The sequence below is a fragment of the Convolutriloba macropyga genome, chromosome 8, assembly GCF_964194025.1.
Source record: "Convolutriloba macropyga chromosome 8, txConMacr16.3, whole genome shotgun sequence".
Classification (NCBI taxonomy): domain Eukaryota; kingdom Metazoa; phylum Xenacoelomorpha; order Acoela; family Convolutidae; genus Convolutriloba; species Convolutriloba macropyga.
Window position 1 is genome coordinate 46386085 of NC_134475.1, and position 12810 is coordinate 46398894.

The 12810-nt window shown below is 36.2% G+C and overlaps 1 protein-coding gene across 5 annotated transcripts in view; it reads right to left on the reverse strand.

Annotated features, from left to right (window-relative positions):
• Positions 1-3560: 3560 nt before the first annotated feature.
• LOC142344764 (UBX domain-containing protein 6-like) overlaps positions 3561-12810 on the reverse strand; it is a 506836-nt gene continuing 497586 nt past the window's right edge. For 4 of the 5 annotated variants that reach the window (XM_075396680.1, XM_075396679.1, XM_075396678.1 and 1 more), the window contains 3 exons: positions 11102-11243; positions 10201-10332; positions 3561-3843 (listed from right to left, as the gene is read on the reverse strand). In XM_075396680.1, the coding sequence (XP_075252795.1) occupies positions 3724-3843; positions 10201-10332; positions 11102-11243 (394 nt within the window). In that variant the 3' untranslated portion in view covers positions 3561-3723. Of the gene's footprint in view, positions 3844-10200; positions 10333-10387; positions 10489-11101; positions 11244-12810 lie in introns of those variants that run through there. The other variant, XR_012759277.1, reaches the window with a different exon arrangement.

The following is a 12810-nucleotide window of genomic DNA, read 5'->3' on the forward strand; positions in this document are numbered from 1 at the left end:
TCAACTACTTTAGTGTCACTAAAACCATTAGCTGCGGCATCAGAAATTTAAATTAATAATTGCAATTTCACTTTAATAGAGCATATTTAACACCTTTTCACACTAATGGTATATAAGGGGTGAGTTCAATGCAAAATACGCGAATGGTTCAATACGGGGAATTGGGAATGGGAGTGTTGAAAGCCGCAATGAGTTCGAGTTTTCTCAACTTGTTCTTTTAAACTTCATAAGTACAGGTATTAGGTACAAACTCAATTTAACTTGAATTCTTGAGTGCAAAAAAATACCAATGATATAATTTATTGTGAATCATTCGGGGTACAAAACATAACCCAAAGCTGATGATTCCACGTCAAACGAAAGTCGTTAGTTATGTAAAACGAAAAACAGTAAACAAATTAAGAAATAACGAATTAAAAGAATTAAAATAACGAATCGACAAGTCCTGAAAAACAATCCGAAGAACTGAATTAACTATTGATGACCAACAACATCAAACTTTTATCGTCAACAAAATACATGATCCCCACACACAAAAATAAACAAAAAATCTGAGAAAATTAAAAATTTCTGTTTCCAAAAAAACTAGAGTCTCAAAAACAAACATAACCAACTAACGTCGCGCGAGTTGCTCTCAAATGACCGACGAGCGGTTGGCTTCGTCAGTAGACAGCTACTGTTTAGTGAGGCTAGCTTTCGCTTAAATGAAGGTGCGTGAGATAAGCGCAGCTGCACGGGGCGTGAGGTGAACGATGCGCAGGGGTTGTGGACTGATTGAAGTGATGAGGGCTGGTGCGAGTGGGGGGTCAACCTCTAGAGAACCGCCGTTCACACAATAAGTATAAGTCTTCAAAGTTTCTGTGAATCACATACTTGGAGACCAGAGAGCTAAAGGCTCTTAGAGAACTTATCGCCCTCTGGGCGCTACCTGTTTATCCCGGTTTTGGAGACGAAAAGTCAAATGGTTCAGACGAAAAATCGGTCAAGCGAAAAAGACCAACAGGACTAACAATGTTGCTACAAACTTTGTTTGAGAGCAATTAAGAAAACTACTTAAATAAATTATGACACTGCTCAAGCTTAGAATGAGTATAAAATAAAACTAACTTGACGAAATCAATAACGGACAAAGCAAAATTGGCAAAAACAGATATTTGGAAAAACTCAAGAAAGTTTTTGAAAATTAAGGCCATCACAGTAAAAAAACAGATAACTATTACCAAAATATCTAATCACAGCATAAAATACAACATAAAGTAATTAAAAAACTTCACCTCTGATAGGAGAAAAGGGGTAAAACTTTTGAATCTTGGATTCCAAAAGAATGTAAGAATCAAAAATTCACAAGCCTCTCAAAAATAGATGGTCTGGAGTCAACGAAAGCCGTAGCCAAACGCTGCAGCCAATACGACTGTTATTTCCGAGACTAAGAGAAAATCAGACTCAAAAGTGCACTATTTTTGTTTAAAAATAGAGCGTTTAAATAGTCAAAACAAATGCAGTCAGTGCTTTAATTAGATTCATTCAAGCTTCATTAGCAACTGTTGACACTATTCAATAATCAGACTAAGCGATTAGACAACTAAATTAATTGAATAAAATGTGGCAAAGTTCACTTTTGACAATTTGTGTGAAAGTCAAAGAAAACATTAGCTATTCGCTGAAATGATTACATTAAGGCTTCATTAGCTACACATTAGACCTCTCATTAACTAGATTGAATGAAAAGGAAACAAGAAGAATAAAAGACGAAAAGTACAACAAGTGTAAGTAAACGTCATAAAATCGATAATAGTTTTCGAAATGAAAGTATCATGAAAATAAACAACTATGAACGTAAACAATTAGGCAGATTCAATTATGCATCGTTAGCCAAGTTAATGAGACTTAGTGATAAAAACAACTAAAAGACTACAGAACTGGGCAAGATTGAAAAGATCACACGTTTTGAACACAATTTGTGACAAAGTAGTACGCAACCTTGAGATATTACAGAGCTTATATTAAGCTTCGATAGAGAGCCAATAAGATCAGTCATTATTGAGACGACGAAACAGGAGATTAAAAAGAAGTACAAAACTCAACATTCTGAAATTTTGGTTAAAAAACTGACGAACTAACAAATATTTATGACATTTTGATATAAAATTAGTTGCGAATATCAGAAAACCTACAAAAATAGCAAACTACCAAACTTAAAAAAATTGCTTTTCAAAAACCGAAATTTGTTCAAACACCGATTTCTGACTCCACTAAGTATAACTTCAGGAAAAAAATCACGCTACAAACCTAAACACTTTTTCGCTCCCTTGACTACTTCAGCGTGACAAAAATCGCCACTAATTTGACTTACCGTTGAGATCAAAAAGTCAGAGACGTGTCATCAGATCTCTAAAACCAAAGACAGCGCACTAACACAATCAGAGTCCTTTGGATTGTAATAAACAACAGAGCACTAAAATAATTGACCTTTGAGTGGATGACAGCGGCTGTTAAAAACTGACTATTAAACAATAATTTTCAACAGACCATGGGCTAATACTTCTGTTCAATTACTTGCGACTGAGAGGTAAGCAAAAAACCGAGAAAACAAAACTATGCTTAATCAGCCAAACGCACAGTTAATTGCAGACATATGTGCCAAAAACCACTATCTAGCTCAGTGGGCATATAACTTAACCGTCACCCACGCGCAGCTGCTATTTTCATAGGAACGTGCTAAATGATGGCACAAATTGTAGTTAGGGGCAAAAAGCACTGGAGGCAAAAAACACTGGAGGCCGAAACAGAGCAAATCCGAAAAAAGCAGCGAAAATTCCGCACGTGAACCAAAAATTTGGCATAGTTCGCAAAAATTTTGGATCTATTCTGTTTCGCCCCCCCCCCCCCCAGCTTAGTGAGCAAAATTTTTGCATGACCCGCAGTTGCACGTGCTATTTTCTTACAGAGTAACGTGCTATATAACAGCATATAATTTGTAATACAAACCTGGGAATAATACAAACGAGAGCTACTCTTTCTATCAGCTAAAGCCTTGCGTTCAGCAGACTTTCGTCAAGCCGTTCTACACTAAATTTACTGGCTGAGCACAAAATGCTACGCCAGCATCTAGCTCCCTCATTCGATAAACATGGACAAACAAAGTCTCCTTAATCATATGAGCTGTAACATGGCCTTTGCCTCTGAGGCAAACAACTTGAAAAAAGGTGATTTTGGCTCTGATAATCTGTTCAATTGAGTGGCAAAAGATTCTTTCGCTTTGAAAAGGCAAAAACTGAAATATTTTAGTTAAAAAGCTAGCAGACTTCCCCAAAAGACGCTTAGAACAGGCTCATTAAATCAGTTTTGTCAAATCAATCTCGCATATTAATTTTTTATCCTATTAAATTTTCTTATTAGATTTTATTAAATCTATTAAATTTTCCTTAGAACAGAAAATTAGTGTTGAAAAAACAGGACTTTTCAACTTTCAGCATAAATAGTAGCATTGGAAACTCCGTTTCCCTAAAATCCTGGGCAAAAAATTTAAGACTAGCTTTTGCAAAAGCATCAAATAGTAGTAGCACTAGAAACATTAATTCGCATAAACTCTCGCGTTAAAATAACAAATTCATTTGTAACAAATTTATTTAACTCCACTATCAAAATAGCAATAATTTCGAATATACAACAAGACTGTCGTCAGACATGCGCCCACCGTGACCTTTCTAATGGAATAATTGATCAACTAATCTGGTCCAAATATTCGTCTGACAAAAATTTAATTTCCTGTTTAGGATTCTGAGCGATGACATCGTTTAATACGGCCTCGTCCCATTGGAAGTTCAGCACTGCAGCAGGCACCTGAAATATGAAAAAATTTTCTGTCGGCCAAGAAGATCAATTTACAATTTAATTAGTGTACAAGCGTACAATCAAAATCATACAAGCACAACAACTTCCAGAAAAAATCTCAAACAAAATAATTCAACTCCCAGTGACTTCTTTAAATCGATCGATACGCCATGCAGTGAATGAAATCCTAAATTAGCGAAATTGAAACTTAATTTAAGATGATAGTTATGACTGTCAGACGCGAAGAAGCCAGGAGAACAATAATGTATGAGAATAGAAAATGGTCTTACAACCCAGCTCCTAGTCCCAGGAATTTCAGAGCTGAACCTTTACATTCCCATATTAACTGGAAAACTCAGTTCTAAGTCAGTAGATACGCAGTCAATTTATACGCATTTATAAGCATGACAAATTCAGAAAAAAAAATTTTAACATGATATTAGTTGATGAGTTTATACAACTTGATTTTTGCCATGATCAGACAAAATTCATGTGACATTGAAATTTTCAATCATAAGAGAGACCGAGCATGGCGAAATCGCATCAGAACTAGCGTCCCAGGATGTAAGGGCACGTTACCAAGGAGAATTTTGGCCAGAATTTCAACAAAAGGCGCCTTGACATCCCCCGCCCTCCCCCCGTGTAAATTTTGACATGATCTTGACACATGATAGATTAATATATCAAATAAAACTCATTGATTCAGCGCTGAAAAAATAACCGGGAAGACTAACTAGATCTAGGTAAATGCCACAAACCTTAAGAGAAGCTATCAGCGAGATAACAATTTAGATCACGCTGAATTATCAAGCATTTGAGAATTCAGGGAAATTCGATAATTCAAGACAAAATTTTGCATGGAAAACTTTGCAACAAAAGCTTCAAACTTCTTCGCAGAACAGTTGAACAAAAACAACGGAATAATATTTGAGGAAATGCTCGGCAACGGCAAAAAGTACGGCCAAATGCAATTTTTCATATTTTTTACATTAGTTGTTAACGTCTTCCCTAACAACTACTAGCCTAAAGGTACAAATCCAAAAGCATTAAATTGTTGATAGCGTTGAGTAACAGACTGGACTCCAGAAGAAACAACGACAATACATAACCCACTAACGTCGGGCGAATTGCTCTCAAACGACCGGCTGGCTTCGTCAGTAGCTAGCCACGGGAGGGGTGCACCGGGGGGGGGGGGGGGGCTGAGAAGCAACAGCGAGAGAAGGGGGCAACAGTGGTGGGGGGGGGGGGGGTTCTTCAACCTCTAAGAACCGCCATTCACACCATAAGTATAAGTCTTCAAAACAGTTTGAGTGAATCGCATACTTGGAGACTAGTGAGCTGAAAAGCTCTAAGAGCACTTAATGCCCGCTGGGCGCTACCTGCTTATCCCTCTTCTTGAGGACGAAAAGTTTAATGGGACAGACGAAAAATCGGTCAAACGAAAAATTGCATAAAAAAACCGACAGGACTAATATAATGCCACAAACTTTGTTTGAGAGCAATTAACAATGATTTCCCAAAAACTGATAGTTACGTCATTTATGATTTAGAAAATGTTCGAGCATTTTTACTACAATTCAGCGTCAATGAGCGTAACAGATGGAATCACGCCACAAAAAAGCAGCTGAAGTGCGGCATCAACAAAAGAATTGAGGAAAGAGAGAGAGAGAGAGAGAGAGAGAGAGAATGAGAGAGAGAAAGAGAAATACATAACATATAAAATATATTCACTTATGAAAATAAACCACAGAATGAAAATTAAGCAAAGAATGATAGATTTCAAGAAAACTCACAAAACTGATCTAATATCAGTTGCACCAAAAAAAATGTTGAAAGAAATTACAGAAAGAAAAGACTACCAGTCCTTAATGCACAAAATGGGGGGGGGGGCAATTATAGATTGTTAGCTGTTAAAAAATTGTCACTAATATTATTGACAATCTCAGTTCAACTAAACAGATGGCTGGCCGAGATAATATTGATACTAGCATTGAAAACATAAACCGACGAACGTCAGATAAATTGCTCTTGAACGACAGGCGGGGACAATTTAATATAGGGGGGGGGGGGTAGCTTCGAATTTTTTTGGGTGCAAAAACTCGGACCTGATAGGGTTCGAATTCATAACCTCCAGCATAGAGATCATACATCTTTACCACTAAGCTACAACAACGTGGTTACTCAAGAGCTAACAATCACTTTTGCATTAGCAACAACCTTCATTTCAAAATCAAATAAAATCATTAAAAATGAAGGGGTGAATCTTGAAAAAATTCACTGGAGAAGTCACAGAATGTTCTAGAACAAAAGCCGAAAGCGCAAAAACGGTCAAGCAAAAAATTTGCATAAAAAAGACCAACACGTATACAATAATTGTTTCAAACGTCGTTCGAGAGCAATTAAAAAAAACCTGCGACAAAAACCTGAAGCTCAAGCTAATGCTGGTGCGCAAACTAGCTCCACAGAAATAAAAGGGAAACAAAATAAGGCAAACCAACAACTGCTCAGAAATAAAAAAAAATTCTTTAAATTTTCCAAACAAGCAACATCCAACAGAAATATCAGTTAATTACCAGGAAGCATTTTTTCAAAGTGTAGAATAAACTTTGAGCTAGGTACAAAATAGAGAATATTAGAAATACAATCATATAAAAATTTATTAATAAACTTATCAAAAACAAAATATCAAACAGCAAAAATTTGTCCTAAAAATCATTGAAAAGCTGGCTCAATTAAAAACCAGACATCCCAAACTTTCAGACAGAAAATAAGAAAACCGAAAACGGAACAGAAAAAAAGTTATAAAATTACAATCAAAGACAATCTGCCACATCAAAAAAATTAAAGACACCTTCTTTGAATTGTAAAAGACACCATGATGAGAGCAAAAATAACCTCGACTAAAAAAAATCAAAACTATATCAAGGACTATCGACTGTATCAAGATAAGAAACGGTGTGCTCAAGAGTTCTTCCGACTAAAATTTTTTGAAAACGTTTACCCTAAAAGTGATTTGAGCCCTAAAAGATCAGGAAACTTAAAATGTAGCCAGAAGATTGCCGGAAAAGAGCCGCCGATGACGCGCCAGACGCACATCGGGATTGAAACAGAAAAAGAAAAACATAGCTGGCAGTTTGCCAGAAAATAGCCGCAATAGATTCGTAGATCGGTCGTCTATAAAAAACAGTAAAGAGACAGACCAAAAAAATTCGTCTTTTCATTGAAGGCTGATTTGTTATATAGTTTGAAGTTTGAAGATTTGTTTGAAAGATTTGTTTGTTGTTAAATAGTTTGAAGATTTGTTATGTTTGAAGTTATATTTTGAATGAAAATCTGTATAAGTTATTGCTGCCTCTATTAGCTGATCTCAAATAACCTTCATTTAGAGTGACACACACCCATTTGACCTTATCTCTTTGAATTAAAGTAAATAAAAGTCAATTTCAAAGTGAGGAAGTCATTTTTGAGAGTGAGGTAAGTCAAGTGTGACCGAAAATTTAATCACGCGCATGAACAAAAAAAACTCGCTCCACTAAGAGCAAAAAATGACGTCACACATGCAATTCAGTTGAAATTGCATGAACGAATGAACAAAAAGTGGCTGTGACGTCATATGGTCGTAACAAAAATCATGACGACGAAATAAAAAAAACCAAGAGAACGCCAATAATAGCCCCAGCTATCGCTGTGCGGCTATTCAAAAGAGAGGAATTGACAAAAAATTTTCCTAACTTTCAAAAATTGTACTAATTGAGTGTGTAGTTTCAGTTAGGTTCTAAACCTATAGATACCTCAGCTTTCAAACTCAAGGGTATTAAGCTGAATGGTAATATCAGCTGGCAGTCGCTCTAATGAACTTTGATAACGTAACGCACTATGACTTAATGACCGGGCTTTATCGGTTTATCACGTTTCTTTTGATTTTGATTTGGCTCTTTTGACATTGACGGTATTCACTACATTGCGTAATTCAATGCGTGAAAGGAATTAGAATCCATTCAGATGAAACAGTGAATGCAATAAGAAGACAAACGTGAAAATCGTGACTTATGTAAAACGGAAAACGTGATCAAAAGGAAAAGCGAATTTAAAAAAGGAGAGCGCCTGAATAATAGCCGTTTGAGAGGCTGACGCTGGCTATTAAACAGTGATAATTGCCGAGCTACCAGCGTTTCTTAGCACTTTGCATTTCTTATTTAAAATAAGTCAAAGAAAAGTCAGTCAATTTCTGAGCTAAGAAGTCACTATTGAGAGTGAGGCAAGTCACGTGTGGCCAAAAATTTATTCAGGCCAATGAACAAAACAACACTAACACTGAAAAATCACATCACGCACACGCAATTCAATAAAAATTGCATGAACGAATGAACAAACATAACAGACTAAAAGTCGGAAGAATTGCTCTCGAACGACTAGTAGGAGTTCTAATCAATTGCAACCTGATTCAGTCGGGGGGGGGGGGGGGGCTAAATGGGATTAAGAAGTTCAATAGTGGGCTTCAAACAAACACATTAGAGGATAAGATATACAACTACTAAGATTTAAAGTGAACAAACGCACCAGTTTCGGCGCACTTTTCATTTGACTTTTAGTATTAAATTCCCGCCAATTGAGTTAAGCAGCTTGAAATTGTTATTGAGAGAGAATTTTAGATCACGCGAAACGCAAACGCAAAAAGTCGAGGGCGTAAAAGTCACTCAAGAAGTCAAAATTGTCAAGCAAAAATTTTGCATTAAAAAAGACACACGTTAACAATAATTGCTATAACTTCGCTCAAGAGCAATTAAAAAGAGTGACGTCATATGATCGTAACAAAAATCTTGACGAAATAAAAAACCAATAGAAGGCCAATATAGCCTGAGCAATTGCTTTGCGGCTTTCAAAAACAAAAACTGTATATACAAAAGTGAAAAAAATGCAGTTATATCAATCCTTTACCTTTGGAGGAGCTGAAAAGAATTTTTGACTAGTAAGCACAATAGCTTTACATACACGCAGACATAACCGGAGAATTGCTCTTTTAAATTTAAGATCGACAAAATTTTTACAAAAACATACGAGAGCAAGAACGAAACATGACATCTAAAAAACTTTCCGGACATTAAACGGGCAAGCATAGGCAGACAAAACAACAAATATTAGTAAAAAAAACTACAGATTAGCAAAAAAAAAATACTGCATATTCTCTAGAGCTTCTGGATGCAAAAGTCTTTAAAGCCAAATCTGTAAAGCTAAAATCTACATATAAACACAGCACTAATTTTAAACAAACATTTAGTTGACGACTTCATCTCAGTTGAAAATAACAGAAGAAAACCTGAAATTTTAAATAAAAATGCAAAATTATCTAACTCCCTAATACTTGTGTCATAAAAACCATTTTTGAATGGCTATTATAATCTACACTTTAACGAATGCACGAGTTTAAAACTGAAAACGTCAATGTAAGACCAAATAAAAATTCAAAAAACAGCAAGAACACATGATAGGGCTCATGATAAGCACATGATAAGTGCTTAGAACAGCACATGTTAAGTTCAAAAATGACCTATTCACTTTAGGCCTTACCCCGAATTTTCTACACACCAAGCACTTTTTCTTTACCTGTTTACCCAAGAAATCAAAAATATTGTCATCTTTTAAAAAAAGAGCAGCAAAACAATCCAATATCTTTGGATTGCAAAAGGAGAGCGACTAAAACAGAATCCATTGAGAGGTTCATGACTATTAAAACATTTCTTGAATTTTTTTTGGAGATAGAAGTGACAAAATTTCAGAAATTTTGCAAATTTGAAATTGCTTTGGTTGAGCCGTGACAGCCTTAAGGGATGATTCCGTGGGATTTAGAGAAGCTATTTGGGAGAAGCTATTGGGAGAAAAAAAATTTGACACTTTAAATTTTCCTTTAATCCATATAAAAACTGGCCAATAAACGGTTCTGCGTGGTAAAAAGCGGGAACGGCTGGGAGACGTTCTGATCCTTATTTTGCATCTTTTCCACTAGCCTATTGCTCTATCTAAAAGAATTTAGGTCATCCAGGCGTTATAATTAATGTTCTTGCAAGCTTTCCAAACAAAAGCGCCGAATGATTCTAATTAGATTTTGAGTGGCCAGCTCGCTAATTTTTTCTTAAAACTAAACTACTCTGTGCGGTGCAGAGCTTGCAGAAAATGTCAGTTTTTCTGCACATTTCTCCCAGGCGACTACGGTGATCCCAGTTTTTGCTTCCGAGTTTTTTTGGCTCCCAACCGTTGCATTTTGAGATATTTGTAAAACAAAGACTTGTAAGCGATTTGGAGGGTATTGCAAAAAGTTAGAGGGAAAACTCTAACTATAATGCAAAGGAAAAAGTTGCGCGAACTAACCAATCCAAGGTCAGAGAGAAATGTTGCCTCGTCAAATGTTTGCCCCGTTGAGTCCAAAAGTGTGTATGGAATACACTCGTATGCCAATATTGGAGTCAGATAAGACAAGATATCTCCGAACTTCTCGAACGCCTAAACATACTACGTCTAAACATGTTTTTATTTGGATATATACAACAGAGCTGACAGTTGCTGAGGATGTAAACAGCTGCTGGAAAGAAACTGCCAATATTGTGCCCAAAAATTTGCGTGATTGATCCTTGACAGCAACTATGCAGAGCATCATTTCTACAATGGAACGCAATGGAGTCTCCTGATTTCGAAGTAACCATTAGGTTGACCTCAAATTGACCGTTCGGGTTTAGTCGATATCGAAATGAGATATCGGAATAATTCTCGAGCTATGACAGGTCACGTGATACATTTTTATTATAAGCATAACAGAGTTGCAGGTACACCCCTGAGCCTTCCACCCAGGAGTGGAGATAGAGGAATGGGACCACTGATATGGGTCTTAAGTCATTATTTTGCGATTTTATTTCACAAAGACATGACTGTAAACTTCGTATTTTCCAGCAAATATTTCTCTAACAACCGATTTGATAGCTCAGCCTATAATGTTGTAGCAAAAATTACAAACATGTGTTTCCTTTGCTTGCATTTCGAGAACTTGTCGACATAATTGACATTCTGGTGACATTGAATAATGACAAATTCATTTTTTTTGCAGCGAGGTCAAGTTCAACCAACACGTAAGTTTTGACAGTCGAAGTCGTCAAAACTTAAGTGTTTTAGATTTTTATAAAACAAAATATAATGGATAAGAACTTTGCGTCAAATGTTTGCTACTAAAAGAAGGGAACAATTCATACGAAGGAACCTTGTTGATTTAAACTCTTACTCTGAAGACAAGCTGTAGGATTGTGTTGTTTGGGAACCGGATGCGGATGAGAGTGAAGTTGTACTTGCGCACTTCCTGCTGTGCGTCCCTTTCTCGCATCGCTTTTGTCCTCAACTGCAACTCTTTTTCCACACGCTCACGTCTGGAATGGAAAAGGAGAATTAAATGCTTCACTTACATGGTCAAACGCAGACAACAATAGAAAATAAAAAAGTCCAAAAAACCAGGTCCAGAGTAATCAAAAATGGTTGGTACAAGTTACCTCCCTACGCAAAGATCAAAACACGCATGTTTGGATACGTAGTGCTCCCGACAATTCTCGGAATTTAGTTCCAGCTAGGACATGAGAACTTGCAAAACTTCAATACTGCATAGGTATTAATAAGGAGACTTTCACCAGATGTGATTAGCAATGACCGTACCAGTAAACTACGAAAAGTAACAAAGAAACAAAGCAAAGTCAAAAGCAAAGTCAGCAGCGTAAATTTATGTGAAAGAACACGCTGATAGATTTTTTTTCAACTTCCAATCATTGAGAACGTTATCTGACAAAGACCTTTTTGTTTTTGCGATAAAGCAAACAAGTTTTTATTTCTTCAACAAGCAAACGGAATTATTGGGTATTCTATATCTGGACTTCAAACTGGTGAGACCAAACCAATTTAACTTTTAATTTAATATAGTGTCATTTTCAGGTCGAGTCTTTTTTTTCTGGTTTATGCACGAATAACTAAAACCAAATCACCCTAAAGCATAGATATCAAGATGACAGATACTATTTCGGGTTTGACGAAATGGACAAAAGAGAAACTAATAAGCGAGGTGATGCAACTAAGAAATCAAAGAAGGGAGTCACTTAACTTAGCAAACAAGAATCAAGACAATAACCAAGAATTGGACAGACTTAAGCTTGAATTGGAACATCAGAAAGAACTTTATAATCAAGCTCAATCTGAGATTCAATTTTTGAGGAGTCAGAATGATAAATTAATATCAAATCTAATTAGCGAAAAAACAGCAGAAAAAGATGTCGTAAAATCTACTGTCAACCGTCATTTCTATCCAAAGTTTGTTCCTCGTTTCACAAAACAGTTAATTATTTCTGACAGCTCGTATAAACTGGTTCGCCAAAATGACATCAGTAATGATGCTGCCATTCACTCTTATCCATCTTCGACAATAAAAGACCTCAATAATATCATTGACAATTATGCGCTATCAACAAAAGCAGAATGTCTGATTATTCATACAGGGCATAATTCCATTGATCAAGGTACGGCAGGAGAAGATGCCGCTAAAGAGTTGGGAGTCGTTTTATCGAAGTGCGTTAATAAAATAAAGCCTTACAAAGTAGCGATTTGTAAATTACCCAAGGTCAAAAACGGCAGTTTTGGACGCGAAACTAACAATGAAATAAACAAATTTAACCGGGCTTTAGACGATATAGCAGATGGTTTACGCGGCGAGTTTCAAAATACCGACATTAAAGTTCTGGATTATAATTTGGAAAATATAGATATTCGAATGGATGGCATTCATTCTAATCACAAGGGAATCCAGAAAATGGTTTTTAGCTTAAGAAATTACATATCAAGTGTGGGGTATCAACCTTCTGTCAGCAACGTATCTATGAGACAAATCAAAAAGCAGCCAATAGATAGTGTCAATATCTGGAACAGAAATGGTCATATGGGATATAATGCGTTTGG